The sequence below is a fragment of the Cervus canadensis genome, chromosome 12 (genome assembly GCF_019320065.1).
Source record: "Cervus canadensis isolate Bull #8, Minnesota chromosome 12, ASM1932006v1, whole genome shotgun sequence".
NCBI classification, from domain to species: domain Eukaryota; kingdom Metazoa; phylum Chordata; class Mammalia; order Artiodactyla; family Cervidae; genus Cervus; species Cervus canadensis.
This window is the reverse complement of record NC_057397.1, coordinates 35,043,982-35,071,469: the sequence shown is the minus strand read 5'-3', so window position 1 is coordinate 35,071,469 and position 27,488 is coordinate 35,043,982. Positions and strand designations below refer to the sequence as shown.

The 27,488-nt window shown below is 37.9% G+C and overlaps 1 protein-coding gene and 1 non-coding gene across 7 annotated transcripts; both read left to right on the top strand.

Annotated features, from left to right (window-relative positions):
• On the top strand, positions 1–25,908 carry C12H8orf89 (chromosome 12 C8orf89 homolog). 6 transcript variants are annotated; one of them, XM_043483842.1, is made up of 7 exons: positions 1–180; positions 9,569–9,718; positions 12,166–12,319; positions 14,509–14,604; positions 16,881–16,936; positions 23,667–23,705; positions 25,612–25,908. In XM_043483842.1, exons 2-7 carry the CDS (start codon positions 9,592–9,594, stop codon positions 25,758–25,760), a joined length of 621 nt encoding a protein of 206 aa, XP_043339777.1. In that variant the 5' UTR covers positions 1–180; positions 9,569–9,591; the 3' UTR covers positions 25,761–25,908. The 6 variants fall into 6 exon arrangements, with proteins under 6 accessions (XP_043339777.1, XP_043339774.1, XP_043339776.1 ...); XM_043483839.1 differs by having other exon boundaries at positions 4–180; positions 9,552–9,718; XM_043483841.1 differs by lacking the exon at positions 1–180 and adding an exon at positions 1,070–1,124 and having other exon boundaries at positions 9,552–9,718.
• On the top strand, positions 4,965–5,037 carry TRNAK-CUU. The gene has a single exon. It is a non-coding gene; the product is annotated as a tRNA-Lys (tRNA).
• Positions 25,909–27,488: the final 1,580 nt, after the last annotated feature.

Sequence of the window (27,488 nt, the reverse complement as noted above, 5' to 3'; positions counted from 1 at the left end):
CCCGCCCCGCAGCTCGGCCCGTCCCGGCCGGGGGTTCGGCTCGGCGCCGGGCCGCTGCTGGCTCCAGCGCGGTTCGCTGCCCCCGCTGAAGCCGCTGCGTCAACCGCAGACCTGGGCGCCGCCGCCGCGGGCCGGGCCGGCGAAGAAGCCCCTCCCGTCCACGGCCGAGCTGCGGGGACAGTGAGTGCCAGCGGTCTTGGTCTCGGGAGCCCCCGCCAGGGACGTCCCGGGGGTAGGGGGTGGCCTAGAGTTAGGCCTGCTAGAGAGGTGGATCGCTGAGGTCAGCCGGTCCGGCCCCCTCCCATCTAAGGGAGCCAGCCTCCTGACACACGTGGATCGCCCCAAGCATCTCCTGATGCTCTTGGAAAGGGGTTGGCGGGGAACCGGGGTTGAGGACCTGACGGAGGCTGCGGGCGGGACCGGTGCAGAGATGTGCGAGCAAGATCCGGCGAAGAGGCCTGCCTGCAGCATCGAGGCCTTCCCGCACTCCCGCTCACTGGGCCAGCACACTCAGTGGCCCCTCCAGTGGACACACCCTTACGGGTTCACCCTCCTACCCTCCTAGGGCTTAAACTGAAGAGGGGATGGAATGTGTTTCTGTTTTCTTCTTTGACTGCCTCGGCATCTCCCTTCCTTCCCCAACGGCACTTGGGATGCTGACGGTATTAGTCACATAGCTCTGGCCCGCTTTTCATTGCCATTTTTTCCTCGTCCCATTTCTGATTTACTATATAATTTGTGTATTTATTACTTTTTTTCCCTCGAGGGATTTAAAATGCTAGACAAGATTTGTGCGATGCGGGTAGTCTGTTCTATTGTACCAGTCTTCTCATACTACAGCCTTCCTAGGGTCATAGACATGGAAACCGTGGAGCTTCTCCATAGATAAATGAAAATTTGCAACCATTTTCAGGGCTTCCTTTGTGGCTCAGCTGGTTAAGAATCCGCCTGCGGTATGAGAGACCTGGGTTTGATCCCTGGGTTGGGAACATCCTCTGGGAAAGGAAAAGGCCACCCACTCCAGTATTCTGGCCTAGAGAATTCCATGGACTGTATAGTCCATGGGGTTGCAAAGAGCCAGACAAGACTGAGCAGAGCAACTTTCACTCACTCATTCACTCAAGGTATTGTACTTTCTGAAGTGCAAGAATCCCTACTTTTTATCTACATTGTTTTTTTAAATTAATTTTTGTAGGATCATTTGGGCTTCCATGGTGGGTGAGACAGTAATGCATCTGCCTGCAATGCAGGAGACCCAGGTTTGATTCCTGGGTCAGGAAGATCCCATGGAGAAGCGAATGGCTACCCACTCCAGTATTCTTGCCTGGAGAATCGCATGGATAGAGGAGCCTATAGTTGTTTGACAGTGTTTGTGGTGTTAGTTTCAGCTGTATAGCAAAGTGAATCAGCTATAGGTATACATATATTCCCTCTTTTTTTTTGGATTTCCTTCCCCTTTAGGTTGCTACAGAGCACTGAGTAGAGTTCCCTGAGATACACAGTAGGTTCTCCTTCGTTATCTACTTCATACATGGTGTTAATTGTGTATCTCAATCCTAGTCCCACAGTTCACCCCATCTACATTTTTAATGGTGAGTTTAAATCTTACATTACATGGCATTTCTTCTAAAATACTTCTGACTTTTTTTTTTTCAAGTTCTTACATTTTTGAAATTGTGTTATAATACAGTTATACTTCTCATTCAAACAGCACAAAAGTATGCAGACTTAAAGTTGAAAGCCCTTAGTTTCTACTCCTTTACTTTCCAACACTTCATAGAGTTAATTTTGTATTTATTCTTTCATTCTTTTTACATTTATGTTTTTGATCATTAATGAAATCATATGGATTCTTTCGAGAAATTACCTTTTTAAGAAGATATGGAGAATACCTTTCATATCAATTTGCGTGCATTCTAAGTTGCTTCCATCATGTCCAACTCTTTGCAACCCCGTGGACTGTAGCCCACCAGGCTCCTCTATCCATGGGGATTCTCCAGGCAAGAATATTGGAGTGGGTTGCCATGTCCTTCTCCAGGGGATCTTCCTGACCCAGGGATCAAACCCACATTATGTCTCTTACATCTTCTATATTGGCAGGTGGATTCTTTACCACTGGCACCACCTGGGAAGCCGCTCATATCAGTTTACTTAGATCTTCATTGAATATTTCATAGATGTGTCATATAGATGTATGACCATATGGTATAGATATATCATAATTTATGTAAACATTCTTAAGTTTGATTCCAATTTTTCCTTATCACAAACAGTGCAATAGTGAACAGTCTTACACATGGGAACAGTTTTATAAAGTGAATTCCTTAAAGCAGAATTGCTGGGTCAAATGTAATTAAAAAGATGTTGGTGGAATCTTGCTTTGCAAAATGTCTTTACTGATTTACATTTCCATAAACAGGCTGTGGTAAAAAAAACAAAACACAAAAACAACCTGTGTTTATTAGTATTTAAAAAACAATAGCTCCCACTTATTGAGTGTTTATTATATGTCCAGCATGGTGCCGAGCACTTGGCATGCGTTTAAAAATTTAATCCTCACTAACTCTGTGAGAGTCAGAGGCACTATTAATTTCTCCATGACCCTATGATTATGCAGCTTTTGAAGAGCAGAGCCAAGATTGGAATCCAGGTTCATTTAACTGCAATGCTTGTGTTCTTTGTTGGGTCTGAATGCCTGGTCAGTAGTTGACAGGGAACTGTGTTTCATTGGGTGGTTTGAGGATTCAATGAGATTATGTGTTTGGTGTTACAGTATTATTAACATATAGTTTCTTTCTCTACTAAGTCCTGTAGCATTGGACATGATCCAGTTTTTCCCACGATTCTGGTTTCCCCTGGATCATTTCCCTCTCTAGTCACTTTTCTGCATTCTCTTTGTCTTCCTGACCGGCATATATTTTAAGGGAGTCTGGCTTTCTTCTCCCTCGAAAATCTCCATTGCAAATCTAATCCAATCTTGTTCTCAGTTCTCACCAGTAAATAGATAACTCTTAAAAACTTCATCTCCAGGACTTCCCTGGTAGTCCAGTGGCTAGAGTCCACCCTCCCAATGCAGAGGGCCTGGGTTTGTTCCCTGGTCAGGGAACTAAATCCCGCATGCTACAAGTAAAAGATCTCAAATAGTGAGATGACCATGGGAGATCCCTCAGGCTGCAACCAAGATCGAAGACCCCACGTGCTGCAGCCAAGACCCAGTGCAGCCAGACAAGTGAATATTAAAAAACAGAGCAGAACTTCATCTCCAAACCAAACCTATAGCCCTCAATTTTCTGTAGCTTAGGTCCACGTTACATATCTCCACCCCAATGTCCTGTACTCATTTTGTCTAAAACGGAGCTGCTCATTGCCCTCCGCCCCCAGCCAGCCTAGCACTTTCTCTGAATTGAATTCATGGTTCCATAATACTCTTGGTCACCCTAGTTCACAGGCTCAGTGTTCTTTGACTCTCTTTATTTTTCTTTGCTAAACCTCTGAAATTCGATCGGTTGTCAGTCTCGTAGCACTCAAGTGTGCCTATGACCTCGCCCTAGTGCTGAACCCCTGTCTTCACTCTCCAGGGCTCTAGTCACATCTTTTTTTTTTTTTTTTTTTTAATGTGGACCATTTTTAAAGCGTTTATTGAATTTGTTACAATATTACTTCTTCTTCTTCTTCTTTTTAATGTTTTGATTTTTATGTCCATGAGGCATGTCAGATCTTAACTCCCTGACTGGGAATTGAACCCTCACCCCTTGTGCTAGAAGGTGAAGTCTTAACTACCAAACTGCCAGAGAAGTCCCCCTCCTTTCACATCTTTATCTTCCCCAGCAGGGCCTCTACCTGCATTTCAGCTGATCTAAATTCTATCTAAATGTCATTTTCCAGTTTATTTCAAGTCTTTTGTGAACCCCCTCATGACAATTACATCTCCCTCCTTTGAACTCTTCTACTGTGAGATACTGTATATCTATCTGTCTAGCTTCCCTAAGACCTGAATGTGGCACCTTGCCTTATATTATAGTTGTGTGAGTGGCTACTGTCTTTCCTTCTGGGCTGGAAATTCTGTGAAGGCAGAATCTCTAGTTCACCTTTGTATTTGTCATGCACATAGCACTTCTGTCATGCATAGACTTGTAGATAGTATATGCTTAATGAACATGTTTGAGTAAGAGAGCTAATATATTCACCCTTGGGAATAAAAGATTGCATGCATTTGGGTGAGTGCTAAGACACTTAAGTCATGTCTGACTCTTTTCGACCACATGGACTGTATAGCCTGCCAGGTTCCTCTGTCCGTGAGACTCTCCAGGCAAGGATACTGGATTGGGTTGCCATTGCCTTCCTCCAGTGGAGAAGGCAATGGCAACCCACTCCAGTACTCTTGTCTGGAAAAATCCCATGGACGGAGGAGCCTGGTAGGCTTTAGTCCATGGGGTCGCGAAGAGTTGGACCTGACTGAGTGACTTCACTTTCATTTTTCACCTTCATGCATTGGAGAAGGAAATGGCAACCCACTCCAGTATTCTTGCCTGGAGAATCCCAGAGACGGGGGAGCCTGGTGGGCTGCCGTCTATGGGGTCGCACAGAGTCGGACACGACTGAAGCGACTTAGCAGCAGCAGCAGCAGCCTTCCTCCAGGGGATCTTCCCAACCCAGGGATCTAACCCAAGTCTGTTATGTCTCCTGTATTGCAGGCAGATACTTTATCATCTGAGCCATCAGAGAAGCCCTGTGTATTAGGGTATTGCTAGCTATAATGACAAATAGTCCCAAACATTTTTGATATAACATAGAAATTCATTTCTTACAGGACAGTTCCAAGGCAGATGTTCCTGATCAGCAGGCAGCTTTCTTCTCATTGGTACTAGGATCAAGGCTTTTCCATTCATTGGCTTCACTGTTGGTTTAAGTGCAGCCTGTGGGAGGGAAAGGAGGAAGCATGGAGGAAGCAGACCCAGGGGAGTTCCCTGGTGGTCTAGTGGTTAGGGTGCTGCACTCTTACTGCAGAGGCCTCGGGTTCAGTCCCTGGTCAGGGAACTAAAATCCCACAAGCTGAATGGCTTAAAAAAAAAAAAAAATTAAAAAGCAGACCTGCTTCCTATAAGCTTCTTGCAGAAAGTGTCACACATTGCATTCACCTGCATTCTAATCAAGGGGAGGTGGCCACTTTCTAGGAACAACTCTATTCTCCGGAGGAAAAAGAACTTGGGGCATCCAGCCTTCTCTGCCACAGTTCATTTCTATTTATCAAAATTTGTGGGGCTTTGCTTGCAGATACCTTGCTCAAAAACAAAACCAAACTTGGGCTTCCCTGGTGGCTCAGTGGTAAAGAATCTGCTTGCCAAATTAGGAGACACGGGTTCAATCCCTGGTCTGAGAGGATCCCACATGCTGCAGAACAACCAAGCCCCCGCAGTGAAACCGCTGAGCCCATGTGCCACAACTGCGGAAGCCCATGCGCCCCAGAGCCTGTGCTCTGCAACAAGAAGCCGCTACAGAGAAGCCTGTGAGCGGTAACTGGAGAGTAGCCCCTGCTCCCCACAACTAGAGAAAGCCCACACAGCGAGGAAGACCCAGCACAGCCAACAACAAATAAATAATTTAAAAAAAAAAACAAAGCAAAACTCTCCTACTGCCCTAATTTGGTTAGGTCAGCAAAAGCTCTGTTGTCCCACAAAATCTAAACACAGATTTATCATCAGTGTGTATCATAAGGAACTGTAATCGTTCATTTACTTTGTTCCCCTGAGTAGAGTGTATGCTTTTGCATCGTGTTCATTTTTGTATTTCAACTCCTAACACAATGATTGGCACTGTGGATACATAAACAACTAGCTTTCTCAATGAATCCACAACTTGCCTTTCTTTATGTTCATTTGATTATTTTGGTTTAATCAAAGCTAAAAATAAAGGTAATATTACCATCTGCTCTTTGATGTTGGGCTGTTTTCAGTCTTTTTGCTTTTCTGTTATAAAAAAATTGTAGAATTTGACATCCTTGAAGGTAAATATTTGGATGTATCATTGATCATTCCTTTAGGATAAACTGGAAGTGGCATTTCTGGGTCCAAAGTATATTTTTAAAAAATATAAGAATTTAAAAAAAAATCAACCCCATGAACTGTAGCCCGCTAGGCTCTTCTGTCCATGGGATTCTCCAGGCAAGAATACTGGAGTGGGTTGCATTTCCTATTCCAGGGGAATCTTCCAACCCAGGGATGGAACCTGGTCTGTATTGCAGGCAGATTCTTTACCATCTGAGCCTCTTGGGAAGCCCAAAATATATAAAATTATAAAGATATAAGTATTGCTAGGTTGCTCTCTGGAAATATCACACTAACACTTCCAGTGAAATCTTATGAGAGTACCTGCTTCCTTGAACCCCATCTTACACTGTCTAGTAGTAGAGGAAAAAAGTCTTTTACTATTTTCAGGACAGAAGTCATAGCTCATTATGTTATTTTGCTTTTATATGAATATTAGTGAGGTCAAACCTTTATTGGCCATGTGTGGGTTTTTCTTTTCTTTTTTCCTGTAGCGAGTTATCTGTTTTTTAATAAACACACTGTCTTGGGCTTCACTTGCTTATTGACTTTTAAGTATCTTTACATACAAAAGAAATTAAATTCTTCAGTTCTTTATGTCATTGTTTGAAACATTTTTCTGGGGACTTCTGGCCAGTGTGGCAGAGGAAGCTGACATGGAAGAGACTCCACTTGGTTTCCCTGTATTTCAAATGTGGGGTAAAGTGTATTAAGATAATTTATGGGCATGTGGCTGAGCTAGGAACCAAGAGGAGGAAATCCCCAGGTGGCAGAAATGAAGGAAAGCTCACACAGGAAGGCAGTGCTGAGCATCTGCTGGGAGCTGAGAGTCACAAAGGAGTACTGTTCCAGTTACCATGACTGCATCACAAACTTCTCCAAAACTTAGTGGTACACAACAGCCCTTTATTGTGCTCACGGATGCTGTGGGACCGTGCTGGAATTTGGATATGGCAGCGACAGCTTGCCTCTGCCTCGCCATGTCTGGGGCCTCAGATGGAAGATCTGGAGGCTTGGGTCTGGGAACACCTGCAGGCAGGCTCACTCCTCCGTCTGGCGGCTGATCCTGGCAGTGGACTGAGACCTTAGCTGTGGATATCAGATGGAACCTTTCTGTGGTGGCCTCTCCCTGTAACTCAGCTTCCTCAGAAAATGGTTTTTGCTTTTCAGAAAAGTCCCATTACCACGTGGTTCAGGGACCACAGTTGAAGAAGTTGGTGTATTAACTGATCTGATACCTCTGAAACCCAGGGCCAGGCAGAGACCATTTGAGAGCATACAGAGAGATGTACAGCAGTTTCCAAGCTCAAGGAGCTCTGGTGCCCTGTAGATGGCAGTCTCTCTAAAGATGAGCTTGTAGGGGCTTCCCTGGTGACGCAGTGGTAAAGAGTCGCCTGCCAGTGCAGAAGACTTGTATTCAGTCGCTGGTCCGGGAAGATCCCACACACGCTGGAGCAACTAAGCTGGTGTGCCACTTTGAACCTGTGCTCTCGAGCCTAGAGGCCACAACTACTGAAGTCCGGCAGCTCTGAAGCTCATGCTCCACAACAAGAGAAGCCACCACGTGAAAAGCCCGTGCACCGCAACTGGAGAGTAACCCCTGCTCACTGCAACTAGAGAAAAGTCCACGCAGCAACAAAGACCCAGCACAGTCAAAAAAATGAAAAACCAGAATCCCACCTTCCAATGCAGGGAACTCGGGTTCAATCCCTGGTAGGGGAACCAGGATTCCACATGCAGCTAAGCCTGCAAGCCACGACTAGAGATGCCCACACTCCACAATGGAGGCCCAGTGCAGCCCAAAACTTTTAAAAAATAAAAATGATCTTGCAGTCAAAGGTTATAAATCATACAAGGAAGTGGAACCACAAGGAAGGAGACCCAGTGGATGCAGCAAATGGGAGATCTATGCTGAAAAAAGTAAAATAATACACATCTTGGAAAAAAAGTTTTATAGTATTTAAGGAGATGAAGGGATGAAAACCATAAGGCAAGAATGGGACAGTGTGAATAAGAACAGGAGAGGTCTAAGACTGCACACTTAGCCAGAAGGGTAAAGAGGCAGAGTCACTGAATCAAGCAGTGCCTCCTGGACTCCAGGTATTAATTGGTTCTTGGCCTATAATAATAATAATAATAATCATGATGATTATGATAATAGCAGTTGTCATTTGTTTCTACATGTGAAAATACCTTCCTGTAGTCTGTACTGAGATTCTTGTTTGAGAATTAAAGCAGTATACTGCTCATATTCTGCTGGACCATTGCTGAATAGTTCCTGTGTTATATTATCAGACTTGTGTGTATGTGTGTTCTCCCTTCGTGTCCAACTGTTTGCAACCCTATGGACTATAGCCCATGAGGCTCCTCTGTCCATGGGATTCTCCAGGGAAGAATACTGGAGTGGATAGCCATTTCCTTCTACAGGGGATCTTCCCGACCCAGGGATCAAACCCCTGTCTCCCACAGTGCAAGCAGATTCTTTACCATCTGAGCTACCAGGGAAGCCTCATTATATTATCAGACTTGGAGGGAAGTAATGACACGTTCTCATTTTTAAATAGTTACTTTGCCTTAGCCAGTGTGGCAGAGTCTTCAGAGTTGTATATGATCATGCCATCTGAAAACAGGGACAGTTTTACTATTTTCTTTCAAATCTGGATGCCTTTTCTTTCTAATTGCTAAGGCTAGGACTGCCAGTACCATGTTGAATGGAAGTTGTGAGACTGGGCATCACTACCTTGTTCCTAATCTTAGAGGAAAGCATTCAATTTTTACCTTTGATTATGATGTTAACTGTGGACTTTTCATGTATAGCCTTTTTTAATGTTGAGATAATTTCTCTCAGTTTCTAGTTTGTTCAAAGTTTTTATCATGAAAAGATGTTGAATTTTATCAAGTTTTCATGCACCTATTGAGATGACCATGTAATCTTTAAAAAATCTCTAATTTTGTAATGTGATATATCAGTCAGTTTTGGTATATCAAACCATCCTTGCATCTCAGAGACAAACTGCATTTGGTCATGGTGCATAATGGTAATGTTTTTGAGAGAATCCTAAGCATTACATTGTCTTGTAGGTGATTACTTGCTCTTGATGGAGAAGGAAATGGCAACCCACTTCAGTATTCTTGCCTGGAGATTTCTAGGACAAAGGAGCCTGATGGGCTACAGTCCATGGGGTTGCAAAGAGTTGGATGCAACTGAGTGACAACACACACTTGCTGTTGGATTTTAAATTTTTTATGTTGCCAAATACCTGTAACCTTGAATTTGAAAGAATTCATTAAAATTTTTAGAAGAAAAAAGTCTTACAACTTACTTTAGCTTTATTTAAAGGCCTCTTGCTTTAAAATCCCAAGGGTCTGTATTTACATGTTATAAGTAAACTTTTCATTTAAATCTATGTTAATATTTACTTTGTATGATGGAAAACAAATTAGAAAAGTGTGTATCTCTGAAATACCTTTTTTTCTTTTGTATTTTGTGCTGTGAATCTGATGCAGTATCTCACTTTCATCAGCATTGTTGAAAGAAGAAGAAATAATGCCAGTGCTGTCTCCTGAAATCAAATTTGAGCCTTCTAATGTCACCAGAAATACCCTTGGAGGTTGTTTTCTTTTTGAGAGTAGTTGGAGGAAAGCAGTGTTAGAAACACAAAAGATGCAGAAAGGTAACTTCCATATTTACTTATTTTACTTAGTAAAATATAGAAGTTGTGCCTCGAATTTACATATACCTTTTTAAGCAGTCAAGAGATGTTAAATAATTTCTGTAACATTTATGTAAGAAGGATAATACTTTAGGCTTTTGGAAAAGAGAAATGAAAGCAGATTAGAAATAACTTACTGAAGGTATTTCTGTAAATCATGATAGAAACAAATTCTGAAGACCTAAGCTTGGTTATCAGTGTAGTACTATCTCTGTTGGATCATACTTCTTTTTATAAGTAGTATTTATTTTTAAATACCTCATGTTGTTTTTTATATTTTAAGAAACCCAAAATTTTAGCAGAACCTTTTTGTATTAATAATTCTAACCAAAATTTTACTTTTTGAGTGAGTTATGTGGAAAGTATCTTATATCTTACAGTTGCTCAATAAAGACTAAACTGAGAACTTTCAACCTGTATATGAATGTAAAGCTTCCCCCTTAATTTCAAATATAATTGTATTTCCTATTTACCCTGAATTCTGCCTTCCCCTTTATTAATGGAGATATAATTCTTGAAAATAGCAAAATTCAAACATTTTTTGTGTGTTGCTATATTTGTCAACGTTTCCTCTAGCGTCCCAGTAAAAGTACTCAGAAGACACCAGTTTGTCTGTTTGCCTACCTCCACATCTAATTGCTGAAAAAAGGCTCTATGATTTTTGATGAAGAGAAACTATTTTTTTTCCAAAAGAAAAAAATCAAAGATTGCAAAATAGCATTTTGAGCATATAACTCCAGTCCCATTAAATACTATTTCTATTTCTGTGCTAGATTTACTTAGTAGAGAAAGCTTAAAACATAATCCTCTATGTTTAAAAATCATCCAAACCTTTAATCTCTTAGTCTGCTTTTTCCACTATCGTCATTTTGAATTTTTTTGTTGTTGTTAACGTTTTGACAACCTGTTTTACCAGCAATGCATGAGGTCAGTAGAAGAAGCCATCTTGATACTTCAGATGTTCCCCTTTATAGATTGGTGTGGAATTTTGCAGAGAGAAAATTAAATTCAGTGCCTGAAATGGAATTCTTTTCTCTCTCATTGCTAGCTCAGATAATCCTATATTTGTACCTCTTAATTATCACACAAAAGTAGGAAGATGGAAAGATTTAAAGTTGCAGATACTGTAAGACTCTGGAAAGTGCTTTTAAACTCTTTTTAAAAATTAATTTTTATTAAATAAATAAAGTTAATAATTTCATAAATTTAAATAAATTAATTTGCTTTATAATTTTGTGTTATTTTCTACTGTACAGAAAAATGAGTCAGCTGTACATACCCATACATCTCCTCCCTTTTGGACCCCCCCCCGACTCCAGGCCCCACAGTGCAGTCAGTAGGGTTCCCTGTGCCATACGGTGTGTTTTCATTGCTATTTATTCTGTACGTAGTATCAATAGTGTATATGTGTCAATCCCAAGCTCCCACTTGCTCCCACCCCCACGTTCCCCCTTGGTATTCATAGATTTGCTCTCTGTGTCTGTGTCTCTGTTTTGCAAATAAGATCATCTATGTCACTTTTCTAGATTCCACATATGCATGTTAATATATGATATTTTTCTCTTTCTGACTTCACTCTGTATAGAGTCTCTAGGTCCATCCACATTCTCTACAAATGACTGTTTTGTTCCTTTTCATGGCTGAGTAATATTCCATTGTATACACATACCACATCTTTAAATATTCTGCTGTTGATGGACATGTAGGTTGCTTTAATGTCCCGACTATATACTGCTATGAATATTGGGGTTCATGTGTCTTTTTGAATTATGGTGTTCTCTGGTTATGTGCCCAGTAGGGGGATTGCTGGGTCCTTTTTTAAGTTTTTTAAGGAAGCTCCATACTGTTTTCCGTAGAGACTGTAACAGTTTATACTTTCACCAACAGTGTAAGAGAGTTCCCTTTTCTCGATGACTTCTCCAGCACTTTTTGTTTGTAGATTTTTTGATGGCCATTCTGACCACTGTGAGGTGATTCCTCATTGTAGTTCTGATTTGCATTTCTCTAATAATTAATGGTGTTGAGCATCTACTCATGTGTTTGTTGGCCATCTGTAGGTCTTCTTTGGAGAATAAGCTATTTTTCCATCTGAAGGTATCTAATGTTCTGGGAATTCTGGTTGACCAAAATAATGAAGGCAGGGGACAGTGATGACTCTGGGAGATCTGTGAAGCTCTCCTTCCGTCTTCTAGTATTTAGCCACATAATGAGCTCTTCTCTACTGTCCCTATCCTAAGAATTGAAAGATATTCTCTTGGGAAAGATGCTAGCTCAATTACAGTAGCTTAATTTTATTTTCTTAATGACTGATTTAGTATATGTATTATGCACTTTCATTTATAGTAAAAGAAGTTATATACATTTAATCAAGAAATAATATAGATGGTTATAATACTATTTTAAATTAGAATACACCACAGCGTTTGGCCTAGAAGAATTCAAAGAATGTGTCAAAATGCCGTATTTACCAGGATTGCAAAATTGCCAAAAAAGCATAAGTTCCACTCCACTAGAGTTTCATAGAAAACTCCTGCGTGCTGATACTGAGATGCCTCCTGTCAGGTCGGTCGTTTCTACTTGATTTTCTTTTGTTGAATATTTATTTGAAGTAACACTACTGAATATAGAGATTTTTCTGGCTAGTGAATCTAATTCTTTCTTGCCAACTTTTTTTTTTTTGCATAAAGGATTTAATTTTTTAAAATCTCAATTAGCAATTTTATTCAGTTTGACCAGTAGGTACTTTTTTCTGTTTTCAAGTAATATTGCCAGAAAGAATTTAAGAACTAACCTAAAAAAAAACTTTATTGCTCTAGCATAGATTGCTCATGAGGATATTGAAAGTTTTAGCAATATAAATAAACAAGCTCTCTACAATAGTAACCGATTTCTGTACCCTGAATAGAGAACCTTGTTTCATTTCTAGTTTGATTGAAGTGATGTGAGAGGAAATTCTGAGTGAGAATTCAGTCTAATTAACACCTTGTATTGTTATCAGATGAAATGAGTTTGTCAATCAGAAAAGTCCCACTGATTTTGAATTCTGGCATTTAAAAACATTATTTTGAATACCTTTCCTTCTACAAATCAGATAGCATTAAAAGAAAACTTCTTTCTCCAAAGGGACCTATAAATTAGTAAGATAGTCTCATACCCCATTTGGTTCCTGCTTTTATTTATTTTTTCATGAAGTATGTGTTGAATGTGTAGTACTCATTCACTTTGCCAGCCTAAAAAAGAGGAAGGATTTTCTTTTGTTGAATATTTATTTGTAGTAACACTGCTGAATGTAGAGGTTTTTCTGGCTAATGAATCTAATTCTTTCTTGCCAGTTACTCTCTTTAGTGGAAGATGTAGATTTTCATATTTTCTCCTGCTGTAGTGAGCTTTGAAGACATCTAGTTATACATAGCACACACATAATTGGAATTTTAGAATATGTATCTCTTGAGTTTTCAACTAGTGTTATTGGTCTTGTTAATTACTCTTGAAATAAATTTTTATTATTTATTAATATACTAAATATGAATATACTAAAAATGAAAAGTTGTAGATAGTTTATATCTAAATTATGAAAATAAATAATTTGAATTTTGTAGAAAATCTGGAGAAAAAAATAAAAACAATTATTTGATAGCTTACCCATCCTAACATACCCATTTTTATTCTTAGAGCTTCTCTTCTATCATCCTCTATTTTCATGGATTTTTATTTGAGTTGTGATTTTAGTATAATTCCCATTTTTCATTCTGCCGCTTTTTACTTAATATTACATGTGTACAGTTTTTCCATGTTACTACATAATCTTCAAACAGTCCTTACTGGCCACATTATAAAATATTTTGTTAGATTCATAGTTTATTTAATTTTATTTAATTTTCCTGTCATTGCTTTGACTTTTTTCACTTTGTAAAAGACACCATAAATGAACAATAACACACATAAAGCTTTTGCCATTATTTTTAATATCATCCGAGGACAGACTGTCAAGCTATAAAATATAAAAACCAAAATCATTCTTTCTGAAGTGAGATTATAATGAAATAAGGCAGATAGTGAAGGACAGGGAAGCCTGGCATGCTGTAGTCCATGGGGTCACCAAGAGTTGGACGTGACTTAGCAACTGAACAAGTGCAGAATCAGAGATGGTATAAGAGAGACAGTGAGTTGTTAGTGAAGCAGATGGTAGCAGCTAAGGAGGATGCATGGCGGGGATGTAGAAAGAAGACAGACCATTGAAAACATGCATGTGAAAGCTACTTAAGGACAGTGAGTTTTATTATCAAGATACCTGTTTCCCCAACACTCAGCTCACTCTTGTCTTTGAGTGAAAGTGTGTAGGGCTGCCTATGGCCATGGCCTTGTCTCAGTACAGACCAGTCTTACTACCCTTCTTTCAATCACATGACCATCTTAAAGAAACTGCAAATCCAGAAAGCATCCCCTGAATTAACCCATTTGATCTTTAGATTTTAAGTCTTCATTTGGCTTCCTACCTTTTTCATCAGATTTCAGTTCATTATTTTTTTCATTTATGATTTGGCCATATGTGAAATGATTTCTTAATATTTTACATTGATTTGAGTGTGAATTTACTTACTTTAATCAAGAATAATCTGAATATATTATATTTATGTTATGACAAGTGTTCTTCAGACACAGAATAGAAGAGTGGTGGCTTAGAACCATGCTGTTTACGAAGTACTTGGCGGATGTAAATATTATTTCTTTTTCCTGTGTCTTTATTTTAGCCATGCTACTGAGAACATGTCAAGTTGCCTACAAGTATTTTATTCTCCTCTACATATTGCACAACGCCCTGTGAAAGGACAGTCTTGGCAAAGCAGGAAAGTACTCATTTTTTTCTGTCTTGTATACAATCCCTTACCCTTAAAAAAAAAAATTTCTGTATATATGGATATTTGATTTTATATTCTGATAAAAGTTTAATATGTTTTTAAGTTTCTTTAATGATAAAATTTTTCAGTGAATTGCAAGGTGATGTATTTTGGTAATGTAATTGAAAATAGGCCGAGAGGTGAAGTGCATTTAAAAGTTACACTTGACTCTTGTGCGTATGATATGATAAACTGCCACCAGCTCTCATGCTAGCAGACCTGAAGCAATGATTTGTGCGTTTAGTTCCATTAAATTAATATTATGAAACTGACACAATATGACCTCTCAACTCACCAGTGTTATCTTTAAAAGTTCCATGCAGCCAAGCACAAGATATTTGTTCTGATACTGGATACTTTTTTTTTTAATGGATGTTCTATGTTTTTTGAGGACGTGGTGCTAGTGGTAAAGAACCCGTCTGCCAAGGCAGGAGATGTAGGAGATGCAGGTTCGATCCCTAGGTCAGGAAGATCTGCTGGAGAAGGGCATGGCAACCCACTCCATGCCTACAGTACTCTTGCCTGGAGAATCCCATGGACAGAGAAGCCTGGTGGGCTATATAGTCCATAGGGTCGCAAAGAGTTGGATGCAACTTAAGCGAACTAGCACACACATGCACAAAGCCCTTCACACTAAAAAGGTTAATCATCGAATTTCAATTATCTCTCAGTAGGTGCAAGAGAATCTGAGGAGTATTCTTGCTGCTGCTGCTGCTAGGGACCACTAAAAGCTTATTACATAACAATCAGAAAGGCTGGTCTTGAGTGCCAACCTCAGTGTAAATGCTAGGTATTCTTATCTCAACTGTACCCATATTTGATGTCTAGGAGGGGTGATGTTGCCATGGTAATAAGTTGCTAGGATACCTCCAAGCAGTCATGTAAGCTGACTTTGTTTAGTGTATTACATGGATTAAGAATGAATATATGTTTTGATTAGATAGAGGGAAAAAAAGTTATAGCTGATTTGTAAGTTTAGTGTACTTACAAGAAATTTAGAATGCTTATGGGTTATCTTACCTAGAGCCAATTTGATCATGATGTATTTCCTCTAATAACTTACTCATTATTTAGGTTTATTCCAGTAGGAACAGAAGTTTATTATGACAAAATTCTGATTGTGGTCATTAATAGGTAAAAAGAGCACAAATAACTGATAGTTGGTATCTGGCTTAAAAAGAGTGAAAAGGCTGTCTTAAAACTCAACATTCAAAAAGCATGGCATCCAGTCCCATCACTTCATGGCAAATAGGTGGAGAAACAATGGAAACAGTGAGAAACTTTATTTTCTGGGGCTCCAAAATCACTGCAAATGGTGACTGCAGCCATGTAATTAAAAGACGCTTGTTCCTTGGAAGAAAAGCTATGACCAACGTAGACAGCATATTAAAAAGCAGAGACATTACTTTGCTGACCAAGGTCTGTCTAGTCAAAGCTATGGTTTTTCCAGTAGTCATGTATGGATGTGAGAGTTGGACCATGAAGTAAGCTGAGTGCTGAAGAATTGATGCTTTTGAACTATGGTGATGGAGAAGACTTTTGAGAGTCCCTTGGACTGCAAGGAGATCAAACCAGTCCATCCTAAAGGAAATCAGTCCTGAATATTCCTTGGAAGGACTGATGCTGAAGCTGAAGCTCCAGTCCTTTGCCCACATATGAAGAACTGACTCATGGGAAAAGACCCTGATGCTGGGAAAGATTGAAGGCAGGAGGAGAAGGGGATGACAGAGGATGAGATGGTTGGATGGCATCACCCATTCGATGGATGTGCATTGGAGCAAGCTCCAGGAGTTGGTGATGAACAGGGAAGCCTGACGTGCTGCAGTCCATGGGGTCACAGAGTCGACTGAGCGACTGAACTGAACTGAACTGGTATCTGGCATATCTAAATATTATGCTAATTAATCTTAAGTCCCTTCCTCCAGCATTCCCTGAATCATGATTAGTGGTGAGTTCAGATAAAGGTGGGAAAAGGATAACATAGCACTCACCCACTGGTAAAATTTATTAGCAAAAACCAAGATCCTGAGTTGGTTCATATCTGCTTCTGATGGGGTTATTTGTGATGGGAGGAGTTTCCTTCCTTTAATGTTTATTTAATTTTTATATTATGTCCTTCAATAAGTGAATTTCACTGAAAGCAAGCTTCTTGTCTCAATGTATTTTAAAAAATTAACGTACCCTGGATTTATATGAAGTGAATTTATGATAATACATAATTTTAGGTTAAAGAAGACTAAGCCCACATGTACTGTGACACCACTTCAGGAGAAATCGAAAGGTAAGCTGGATCATCTTTTTCTCCTACTACTTGTCTTATGAAGGGTGTGAAAATACTTATCTTTTTTAAAACTTTCTTTCTTTCCACTGACTTAATTGTCTTTGTTTTGTTAATTTTTCTTTTAAGCTGTGCTTATTTTATAAACTTAAGTGCATGTTGCATTCAATATATACATGCCTTTATCATGTCATGTTGGAAGATGGAGTGAATAAACAGTACCTCTCAAAATGAGAAGGCACCTTGAGACCGAAAACCAAGGCAGACAGTGCCATTTAATCAATGGATCAGCTTATTATATGGTAACTTACTCACAATGTGGGAGTTCCAGGGCAAACGACTTGGAAACATCTGTAGCTGCACTCTGCATTACCGAGTGGCTGTTGGGACAAATTTACAGTTAACCTAGTATGGGGGTATGTGCTTAGAAACAGGAAGAACATTCCTAAGTCAAGATTTATGAATGGGTAACTATTCTCATGGGTGCCAGGAATATGTCAGGGAAGGTCTTCATCATTGTTTGGAGACCACCTGGTCCTTATAATTTGTTGTTGTTTAGTCACTAAGTCGTGTCTGATTCTTGCAGCCCCATGGACTGTACCCCGCCAGGCAGTATGGAAAACAGTATGGAGGTCCCTCAAAAAATTAAAAATAAAGCTACCATGTAATCCATCAATCCCAGTACTGGGTATATTTCCAAACGAAATGAAATCCATATCTCAAAGAGATATCTGAACTCACATATTCACTGCAGTATTATTCACAACAGCCAAGATATGGAAACAATCTAAGTGTCCATTGACAGATAAATGGATAAAGAAAATGCAATATATATATATATCCAGTGGAATATTATTTTGCCGTAAAAAATAAGGAAATCCTACCTTTGTAACAATGTGGATGAACCCAGAACACTTTATATAAGTGAAATAAGTCAGATAGAGAAAGACAAATACTGCATGGTATCACTTATATGTAGAATCTTTTAAAACGTCAAACAGAAACAGAGTAGAATAGTGGTTATCAGTAAGTGGGGACTGGGGAAAATGGGGAGATGTTTTCGAGATATAATGTACAGCATGGTGACTGAAGTTAGTAATACTATATGATGTATTGAAGTTTGCTGAGATAGTAGAATTTTAAGTGTTCTCATCTCCTCTCCCCCTCAAGAAGGTAAACAAGTAAGATGATTGAGTGTTAATTAACTTAATTATGATAATCATTTTACAGTGTTTATGTATATCAAGTCATCAGTGAGTGAGTGAGTGAGCGATAGTCGCTCAGTTGTGTTTGGCTCTTTGCGACCCTATGGACCATAGTCTGCCAGGCTTCTCTGTCCGTGGAATTCTCCAGGCAAGAATGCTAGAGTGGGTTGCCATTTCCTTCTTCAGGGGATCTTCCCAACCCAGGGACTGAACCCAGGTCTCCTGCATTTTAGGCGGTTTCTTTACTGTCTTTCCAGGGAAGCAAGTCATCAGTGGTATATTTTAAATATACACAATTTGTAGCATATATGTCTCAATAAAATTGGTAAAAGATGGAAAACAATATATCACAGGATTAGTAAAATGAAATCTAGAGCATTATGAAAGTACCCAATTAAAGTAAAGAGAGAAAGATAATACAGAACAGAGTATGCAAAGACAATATGTGATTAGATAAAACTACTTTGAAAGTGAAAGAAAGTGAAAGTGAAGTCGCTCAGTCCTGTTGGACTCTTTGTGACCCTGTGGACTGTAGCCTACCAGGCTCCTCTGTCCATGGGATTCTCCAGGCAAGGATACTGGAGTGGGTTGCCATTTTTTTTTTACACATGTATAATTCTAATTCCAGATTAAGAGGAGCAAGAGAAAGTGAGACAAGCACTATTTACTTACTGGCTGAGAATTTCCCAAACTGACTGAAAAATACCAAACAATGGATACAAAAATTCTATGAACCTCCAGCAGAATAGTGACAAAGAAAATCATAGTTAGTCACATCATAGTAAAAACGCTAAATATTTTTTTAAAAAGGAAAAAAACAGAAAAGATAAGTTCTCTTCTGGAGAGCAATGGTAGGACATACAACTGACTTTCCAATGGAGACAGTGGAAGCAAGAAGACAAAGCAGTGATATTTTCAAGTGCTGAATGACAGTAACTGCCAAACTCGCTTTGTATACACGATGAAAATATCCTTAAAAGTAAAAACAAAATAAAGACATTGTTATTCAAATGGAAATTGAAAGATTTCACTGTCAGTAGAGCTACACTAAAAGAAATATTAAAGAAATAATGATACAAGATGAAAGCATGACAACTTGTGAAGGAAAGAGAAGCAAGAGCAGTAGTATTGTCTTATGAAGTTTAAAATATATGTAGAAATAAAATACAGTAATACCACAGAGGTGGGATGGGGCACACATGGAGTTAAAATGTTGTAAGATCCTTGCATTATTTGAAATATAGTAATTAAGTTAAAGTAAATTGTAGGGACTTCCCCTTGGTGGTCCAGTGATTAAGACTCTATGCTTCCTGATTGGGGAATTAAGATCCCACACGCCACGTAGCACAGCCAAAAAATAAAGTTTCTTTAAAAAGTCAGTTGTAGTCAAAGAGATGTGATAAAATCTGTATGATAACCACTAAAAGAAAAGGATACAAGTAACAAGATTATAGAGGAATAAAAAGTAAAAAATATTTAATTATCTCAAAGCAAAAGAGGAAAAAAGAAATATGAAATAGGACAAGTAGAAAACAACTAGTAATACTAAAATTAAACATACAATAAATACACTGGATATAAGTGGACTAAATATTTCAGCGAAAAACAAAACCCATCAAACTAATACAAATAATTAGATGCTGGTTATAAGAAGCACACCTTAAAAATAAGGGCAGGAAAGATCAAAAATAAAAGGATAGAAAAATAGAAACCATGTAAATGGTAATTAAAAGAAAGCTTGTTATAGCTACACTAACATCAAACAAAATAAACTTCAAAGCAGGAAGTATTATGCACAATAGAGTGATATTTCATAGTAACAAAAGGATTAATACAAAAGAAAGATTTAACCATCCTAAATTTGTATGCTCTATTAACGTAAAATACACAAAGATCAAAGGAATGTAATGAAAAGGAAAGTAGACATTATAGGAGATTTTTAAACAAATATCAAATAAGTGAAATCATGTAGCACATATTCTCTGACTGCAGTGGAATTAAACTAGAAATCAGTAATTAAAAATAATTATAAAATCCCACAGAGGTTTGGGTATTAAGAAATGTACTTTTAAGTAACTTGTGAGTCAAAGAAGAAATACCGTGGAATTTACATATTAGTTTGAACTGAAGGATGATGAAAATATGATACATCAAAACTCCTTGGGTACAGTGAAAACATAGCTTTTAGGGAAACTTAAAGCATGAAGTACCTGTGTTAGAAAAGATGAAAGGCTTAATAAGCAATGATTTTAACATTAATCTCAAGAATTTAACAAAAGATCAGCATATTAAATTCAAAGAAAATAAAAGGAAAAAGTAATCAAGAGCAAAAATCAACAAAGTTAGAAAACAAATATTCAATCAAGAAAAATCAACAAGAGCCAAAAGTTCGTTTTTTAAAAACATGAATAAAATTGATAAATGTCTAGCAAGACTGACAGGAGAGAGAGAGATTATCAGTATCATATTAAAAAAAAAAGAAACCACAGCCTAGCAGAATTGACACTGGTAAATTCTTCCAACTTTTATATATTTATTTTTAATTGGAGGATAATTGCTTTACAACTGTTGTGTTGATTTCTGCCATACAACACCACAAATCAGTCATAAGTATACACATATCCCCTCCCTCTGGAGCCTCTCTCCCACCCACCCCTCATCCCACCCGTCTAGGTTGTCAGAGGACACGGTGTTGAGCTCCCTGAGTGACTTCCCACTAGTTACCTGTTTTACACAAGGGAATGTACATATGTCAACGCTCCTTCCTCAGTTTGTCCCACCCTCTCCTTTCCCCACTGTGTCCACTAGTTCGTCCTCTGCATCTGCATTTCTATTCCTGCCCGCAGATCGGTTCATCAGTACCATTTTTCTAGATTCCACATATACTATGTGTTAATATATGATATTTGTTTTTCTTTTTCTGACTTATTCACTTTGTATAACAGGCTCTAGGTTCATTCATCTCTGTTCAGCTGACTCACATTCATTCCTCCTTATGGCTGAGAAATATTTCATTGTATATATGTACCACAACTTCTTTACCCAACATTTAATTTTAAAAAGCTGTGTAATATAAATTATTCCAGAAAATAGGAAGAGAAGGAACACTTGAAGACACATTTTATTAGGTCACTGACCTTGATTCTAAAACCTAGCTTTGACCTTATAAGAAACTTAAAAGTATAGACCAATTTTTCTTAAGAAAATAGAAGTAAAAATTCTAAACAAGGTTTATCAGTTCAAATTCAGTGATATATAAGAAGGATAATGCAATACACCATGTCAGATTTATCTAAGAAATGTGAGATTGATTTAACATTAGAAAAGCGATTGATGTCTATCATCTTAATAGAATAAAGGAGAAACTGCATATGTTCACTTTAATAATTGTAAAAGATATTTTAATAAGATTCAATATTCATGATTAAAACTATTTTTAGCAAACTATGAGTAGAAGGAAACTGTCTTAATTTGATAAAGATGGTCTTTAAAAAAACCTACAGTAAACGGTACACTCAAAAAACCGTTTGGGTCAAAGAAGAAATCACAAGAGAATTTTGAAAATATCTGGGGACAAATAAAAATTAAAAAATGCAACGTACCTGTAGGTTGCAGCAAAAGCAGTGTGCTAAGAGTGAAATTTATAGTGGCAAACACATTAAAAAAAGAAAGAAAAAGATCTTGAATGAACCACATAAACTGACACCTCAAGGAATTACAAAAAGAAGAATAAACTAAGCCCAAACTTAGCAAAAGGAAGAAAATAATAAACATTAGAGAAGAGACAAATGAGCTTCCTTGGTGACTCAGTGGCAAAGAATCTGCCTGCATTGCAGGAGATGCAGGTTCGATCCCTGGGTTGGGAAGATCCCCTGGAGAAGGAAGTGGCAACTTACTCTGGTATTCTTGCCTGGGAAATCCCAGGAACAGAGGAGCCTGGTGGGCTACAGTCCATGGGGTTGCAACAGAGTGGGACATGACTTACTGACTGAACAGCGGCAACAACAAAATGAAGCAGAACAGAAAACAAATCAACAGGACCAAGACTTAATTTTTAGAAAAGATAAACAAAGTTGACAAATCCTTGGTTACAGTAGAAAAAAACTGAGAAGACACAAATAGTTAAAATTAGGAATGAAAGGGGAGACATTATAACTGATTACAGAAAAAAAAAAGGATTTTTTTTTTTTTTTTACCAATAAAAAGGATTATAAGAAGCTACTATGAACAATTATGTCAACAAATTGGGTAACCTAGAAAAATGGGTAAGTTCATAGAAACATACAACCTACCAAGACTGAATCATGAACAAGGGACAAATTGCACAGAGCTATCGTAGAACTATTGAGGAGATTAAAGCAGTTATCAAATACATCCCAACAAAAACATAAGTCCAGAAATCTAGGATAAGAGGACTGTAATTTTAAAATTTGCACATTTGCTCATATCTTATTGGTTCACACTCACTAACAAAGCTATACTTAGCTCTAAAGCAAGCTGAGACAGGTAATCTCTCCCTTTTAACTGACCTTGTCCTTGGCTAAAATTCTGTTTTGGAAAGTGTAAAAAGTTTTGAAAAGATCATTAATAGTCTGCCATAATTCTTTTACAATGAAAATTTATAGCTTTCTCTTGCAGATATTTGGAAATGCAGTTAATTTTTGCAATTTGATCCTACAGTCATCCACCTTGATAAAGTCTCTTGTTATTTCTTGGTTTATGTTTTAAATTGTGTATATATATTAATTTATTATATGCAATATATATAATTTTTTAGTTCTTTATGTAGATTACCATATGTGAATGATGTCAGTTTTATTCTTTCTTTCCAAAGGTTTTTCCTACCCCCCACCCAAGCTTTTATTTTTCTGACTTTACTAAGCTGACTAGAACCACCAATACAGTGGTGAATAGAAATGAAAAATAGGCATCTTTGTTTTGTTTCTGATTTTAAAGGAAACTCCCTTAATGTTTTCTCATAAAGAATGATGTGTAGTGTAGGTTTTGTGTATATATCCTTTATCAGGATAAAGACATTCTCTTTAATTTGCTCAGAGTTTTTTATTTTAAAAACAAATGAAAGTTTAATTTTATCAAACATTTTCTTCTGAATTGATTGAAATGACCTTGTGATTTTCTGTTTAATTTTCTAATGTGAAAAATGACATTTGTAGATTTTTTTTTAACGTTCAGCCACTTTTACATCCCTTGGGTACCCACATTTAAGGCATAATTCATTATCATTTTGTGTACTACCATATTTAATATTTTGCTAGGTTTTTAAAATCTGTCTTAATGAATGAGATTACCACTGATTTTCTCTTTGCCTGAATTCAGTGTCAAGATTATAATGCCCTCATGAAATAAACTGGGGAGTATTCTGCTTTTTCTGTTCTCTGAAGGATATGACCTAAAATTGGAATGATTTCTCCCTTGAAAGTCTGATAGAGTTCATTTGTAAAATTATTTGGATCACTTGTTTCCTTTGGAGGAATTTTATAATATTAATTCGATCATTTTAATTTTAGGACTCTTAAGGCATTGTAATTCTCCTTCCATCAATTTTGGTAAGTTATATTTTCTAGGATTTTGCATTTTGTCTACATTTTAAAATTTATTGGCATGAAATTTAGTTTTTGTTCTATCTGTACTTCTCCTAATATTAGTTATTTAGGTCTTCTGTTTTTTTTCTTAATTAATTGAACCAGAGAATTTCCCTTTTTTATTAGTTTTTTCAAGAAAGAATTTTTATCTTTTTAAAAATCTTTCTTTTTGTAAGTTTGTTTTTTACTTCATTGAATTTTGTTTCCTATATTACATCCTTCTTCCATATTCTTTTGGAGAAGGACATGGCAACCCACTCCAGTATACTTGCCTGGAAAACTTCATGGCCAGAAGAGCCAGGGGTCGAAAGGAGTCGCCCACAACCGAGCGACTGAGCACATCCGTATTCTTTGGGTTGTTCTTTTCCTAATGTATGTCTTATATTGAGGTTATTAATTTTCAGTCTTCTTTTCTAAAACAGGAATCTTAAGGTAAAACCTCCTATGTACAACTTTTGCTACATCACACAAGTTTTGTAATTTTTTCTTGATCAGTTATTTTTAATGTTTATTACAATTTATTTTTGATGAATGAATAATTTAGAATGTGTATACATTTCTAAATATTTGAGAATTTTAAAATTTACTGTTAATTTCCAATTTAATTGCATTGGTCTGTGTGATACCAGTTCTTTGAATTGTTTCAAGGTTTGCTTACATGCTTGCTCAGTGCTCAGTTGCTCAGTTGTGTCCGACTCTTTTTGACCTCATGGGCTGTAGCCCTGTTTTCTCCTCTGTCCATGGGATTTTCTGGGAAAGAATACTGCAGTGGGTTTTCATTTCCTTCTGCAATAATTCTTAGAATCTACTTTTTTGCGGCCAGAGACTCTGTGTCCAGTTCATTGTACTGCTAAGAACTGGAATCCTGCTCAGCTCTTCCTTTCTACTCTTTCTCTGAAATTTCCACCCTCATTACGCACTGAAATAAAACAAAAATACCAACCCCATTGGAGAACTGAAGACAGCTTTTATTTTGGGCACTTGAAACTGAAGTTAAATAATAGTATTTTAAAGAAATATGGATCAGTCTATTACTATTAAAGCCTTGTATGTTTCTAAATAGAAGAATTTATACATATTACATAGGAACTTTGAATTGATGGATCTTGATTTAAATCCTGCCTCTAACAATTTCTAAACTCTTTTTAAAATCTGTAATCCAAGATAGTACTAATTACTGACTTCATAGTATTGATGTGTGGATGATATAGGTGAAAAATACTTGACATACAAGAGATCATTCAATTAATGTTATCTATTATTATTGTTATTACTCTCCTTCTATAATAGAAACTTCATTACTGCTGTTTCAGTTAGTGAGTGACTCATTTTATAATTTTACTCTTTTACTTCACTTAACATTTATGAGAATGATTTTATTTGTAGACAATAACAAACTCTGATTTAGTTTTATATCATTAAATACCGGCATTGAACATTTTTGAGTTAAATATTTTTTGGATGACTTGTCATCCCTGTGGCTCAGACGGTGAAGAGTCAGCCTGCAATGCAGGAGACCCAGGTTCGATTCCTGGGTCAGGAAGATCCTCTGGAGAAGGGAATGGCAACCCATTCCAGTATTCTTGCCTGGAGAATCCCCATGGACAGAAGATTCTGGCAGGCTACAGTCCATGGGGTCACAAAGAGTTGGACAGGACTGAACGACTGAATGCTTTCACTTTGCCATTCCACTCACTTAGAAAGTTAAGTGGCTTTCATTTCTACTACAAAGAATGTGTTGTATGAAGAACTAGTGGTGTTTAATGGTCATTTGAGGAAAAGATATTTCATTTGTACTCTAAAGAGAGTATCATTCATGTGTGCTTAATTCAATTGTAATAAGTGTTTTTGTTTGTTTGTTTGTTTACAGGTTCTGGCTTCAGCGATCCTCTTGCTGGAGCACCATCTCAGTACTTACAGAGACTTTCCAACATGGCCATTTTGGAGTATGACACCATTCGTCAAGAAACAAGCAAAAAATTTAAAAAGAGCAAGAAACGAGAGCTTCGAGACTGCTGATTATCATACACTGTGATGCTTTCTTCACTGACTTTTAAAGTTTATATTTTTCCTTTCTTTTCTTTTTTGATATGTGATATGATGTGCAACGATTTACATAAAAATGGAAATGTAAATAGGAAATAAATGTTTTCTGTTATATACGAAATATATTGTATTTTGTTAGTCTCACAGAGACACTAAGATAATTATTTTTATAGTTGATACACATAAGCATAAGAAAAATTTTAGTCTGTCAATTTTATGCACATCAGTTACACCTTTGGATTCTAGTTGATAAATGCTTTTTGAGTGTCTGTCTTTATGATGAGCTTTGCTAGAAGCTGCAACAGATTCAAGAGTGAGTCTTTATTTGGGGGGTTAGAAAACACCCAATGAGATCCTCCCCTTGTCCTTGCTTGAGTTTGGAAGCAGTTTTGAGGTAAGTATTCAAGCAGATGAAGATGAGAATATTCGTTTTGCTTGTTGATAAAACTTGGAAAGGAAATGCTGCGTTGGATGTATGGCAGCAGTGGATTTCCTAACACTGAACATGAGAATTGAGCAAATGCACACCCCCAGGTATCGCTGACAACCTCAGGCTCACCTGCTCAGTCAGGCCTTTACTGCCAGGCAGAACAAGGCATCTCTCCTGCATACACAAGGCATCCCTGAAGGGAAAGGGGGTGGGAGAGCGACCCGCTGTATCTCTGTGGGGAGGAGGAAGGTCTAGGTCAAGAGTAGAAAACCCTCCTCAAGATAGCCTGAGGAAGGACTTGCCTGGCAGTCCAGTGGTTAAGACTTGACCTTTCAATGCAGGGGGTGCTGGTTCAATCCCCAGGCGGAGAGCTAAGATCTATGTGCCTTGCAGCCAAAATATCAAGACATAAAAAAGAGAAGCGATATTGTAACAAATTCAATAAAGACTTTGAAGATGGTCCACATCAAAAAGAAAAAAAAAAAGCATAAAAAGAAAAAAGAAAGCCTGAGGAGTTGGGGAGAAGTGTTTGTCAATACACCTCCCTGAAAAACGGAGAAATCAAGGATACCAATGACTGATCCAGTGGAGAATGAGAAATGGGCCGTAAGAGACCCACGGGGTGTTAACAGAGTTTCAAAAATGGAGCAGTAACTAACAGCCAGCAGGGAAGTCAGAGAAAGCTTCATGGAAGATGCAGTGTTAGAAATGGGCCTTAAAGACATGGACGGTGAACGGAGAGAGCATTTCTAGGAAAATGGATAACCTAAGCAAGGAATACTATGCATTTGGGAATGAGGTACTTGGCTGAAGTGTTAGGTAGTACAGGGGAGACCATCAATTCACCTGCCTACAGACACCAAGCCGGTAGCACATTGAATGTCACCAATCAGATGAAGGCTGTGGTGAGCTGGGGCATGTTCTTCCATTCATAGATGGGCACTCACTGCCTAGCTTCAGTTCTTCTGTCATGTGAGAAGCCAGAATCTGGAGTTTTATGTCAAATTTCCTGGAAGGTATATTCTTTCGAAGCTGCATATTCAATTTTTTCTACATTTTGGGGAAACTTTTTCTTTCATTGCATCTTTGAATATTTACTCTTTCTGTCCCATATTTTTGAATTCTCTACTTCAGGAACACCAAATATGCTTGAGATCATCTTTATCTGTTTTAAATATCTGGAGTACTGGAAACTTCAGATTTGTCAATATTTTTCTCTTTATTTTCCGATTAATCTGTGGGATTTTTTTTCTCACCCAGCTGTGCTGGCC

Excerpts from the sequence above, each read along its gene's own strand:
- C12H8orf89 (XM_043483838.1), top strand. The coding sequence starts at position 1,532 with ATGGTGTTAATTGTGTATCTCAATCCTAGTCCCACAGTTCACCCCATC. Across the intron at positions 1,593-9,568 it reads CCCCATCTACATTTTTAATG|CATTGTTGAAAGAAGAAGAA; the intron begins GTGAGTTTAAAT and ends CACTTTCATCAG. Across the intron at positions 14,605-16,880 it reads GGACAGTCTTGGCAAAGCAG|GTTAAAGAAGACTAAGCCCA; the intron begins GAAAGTACTCAT and ends ACATAATTTTAG.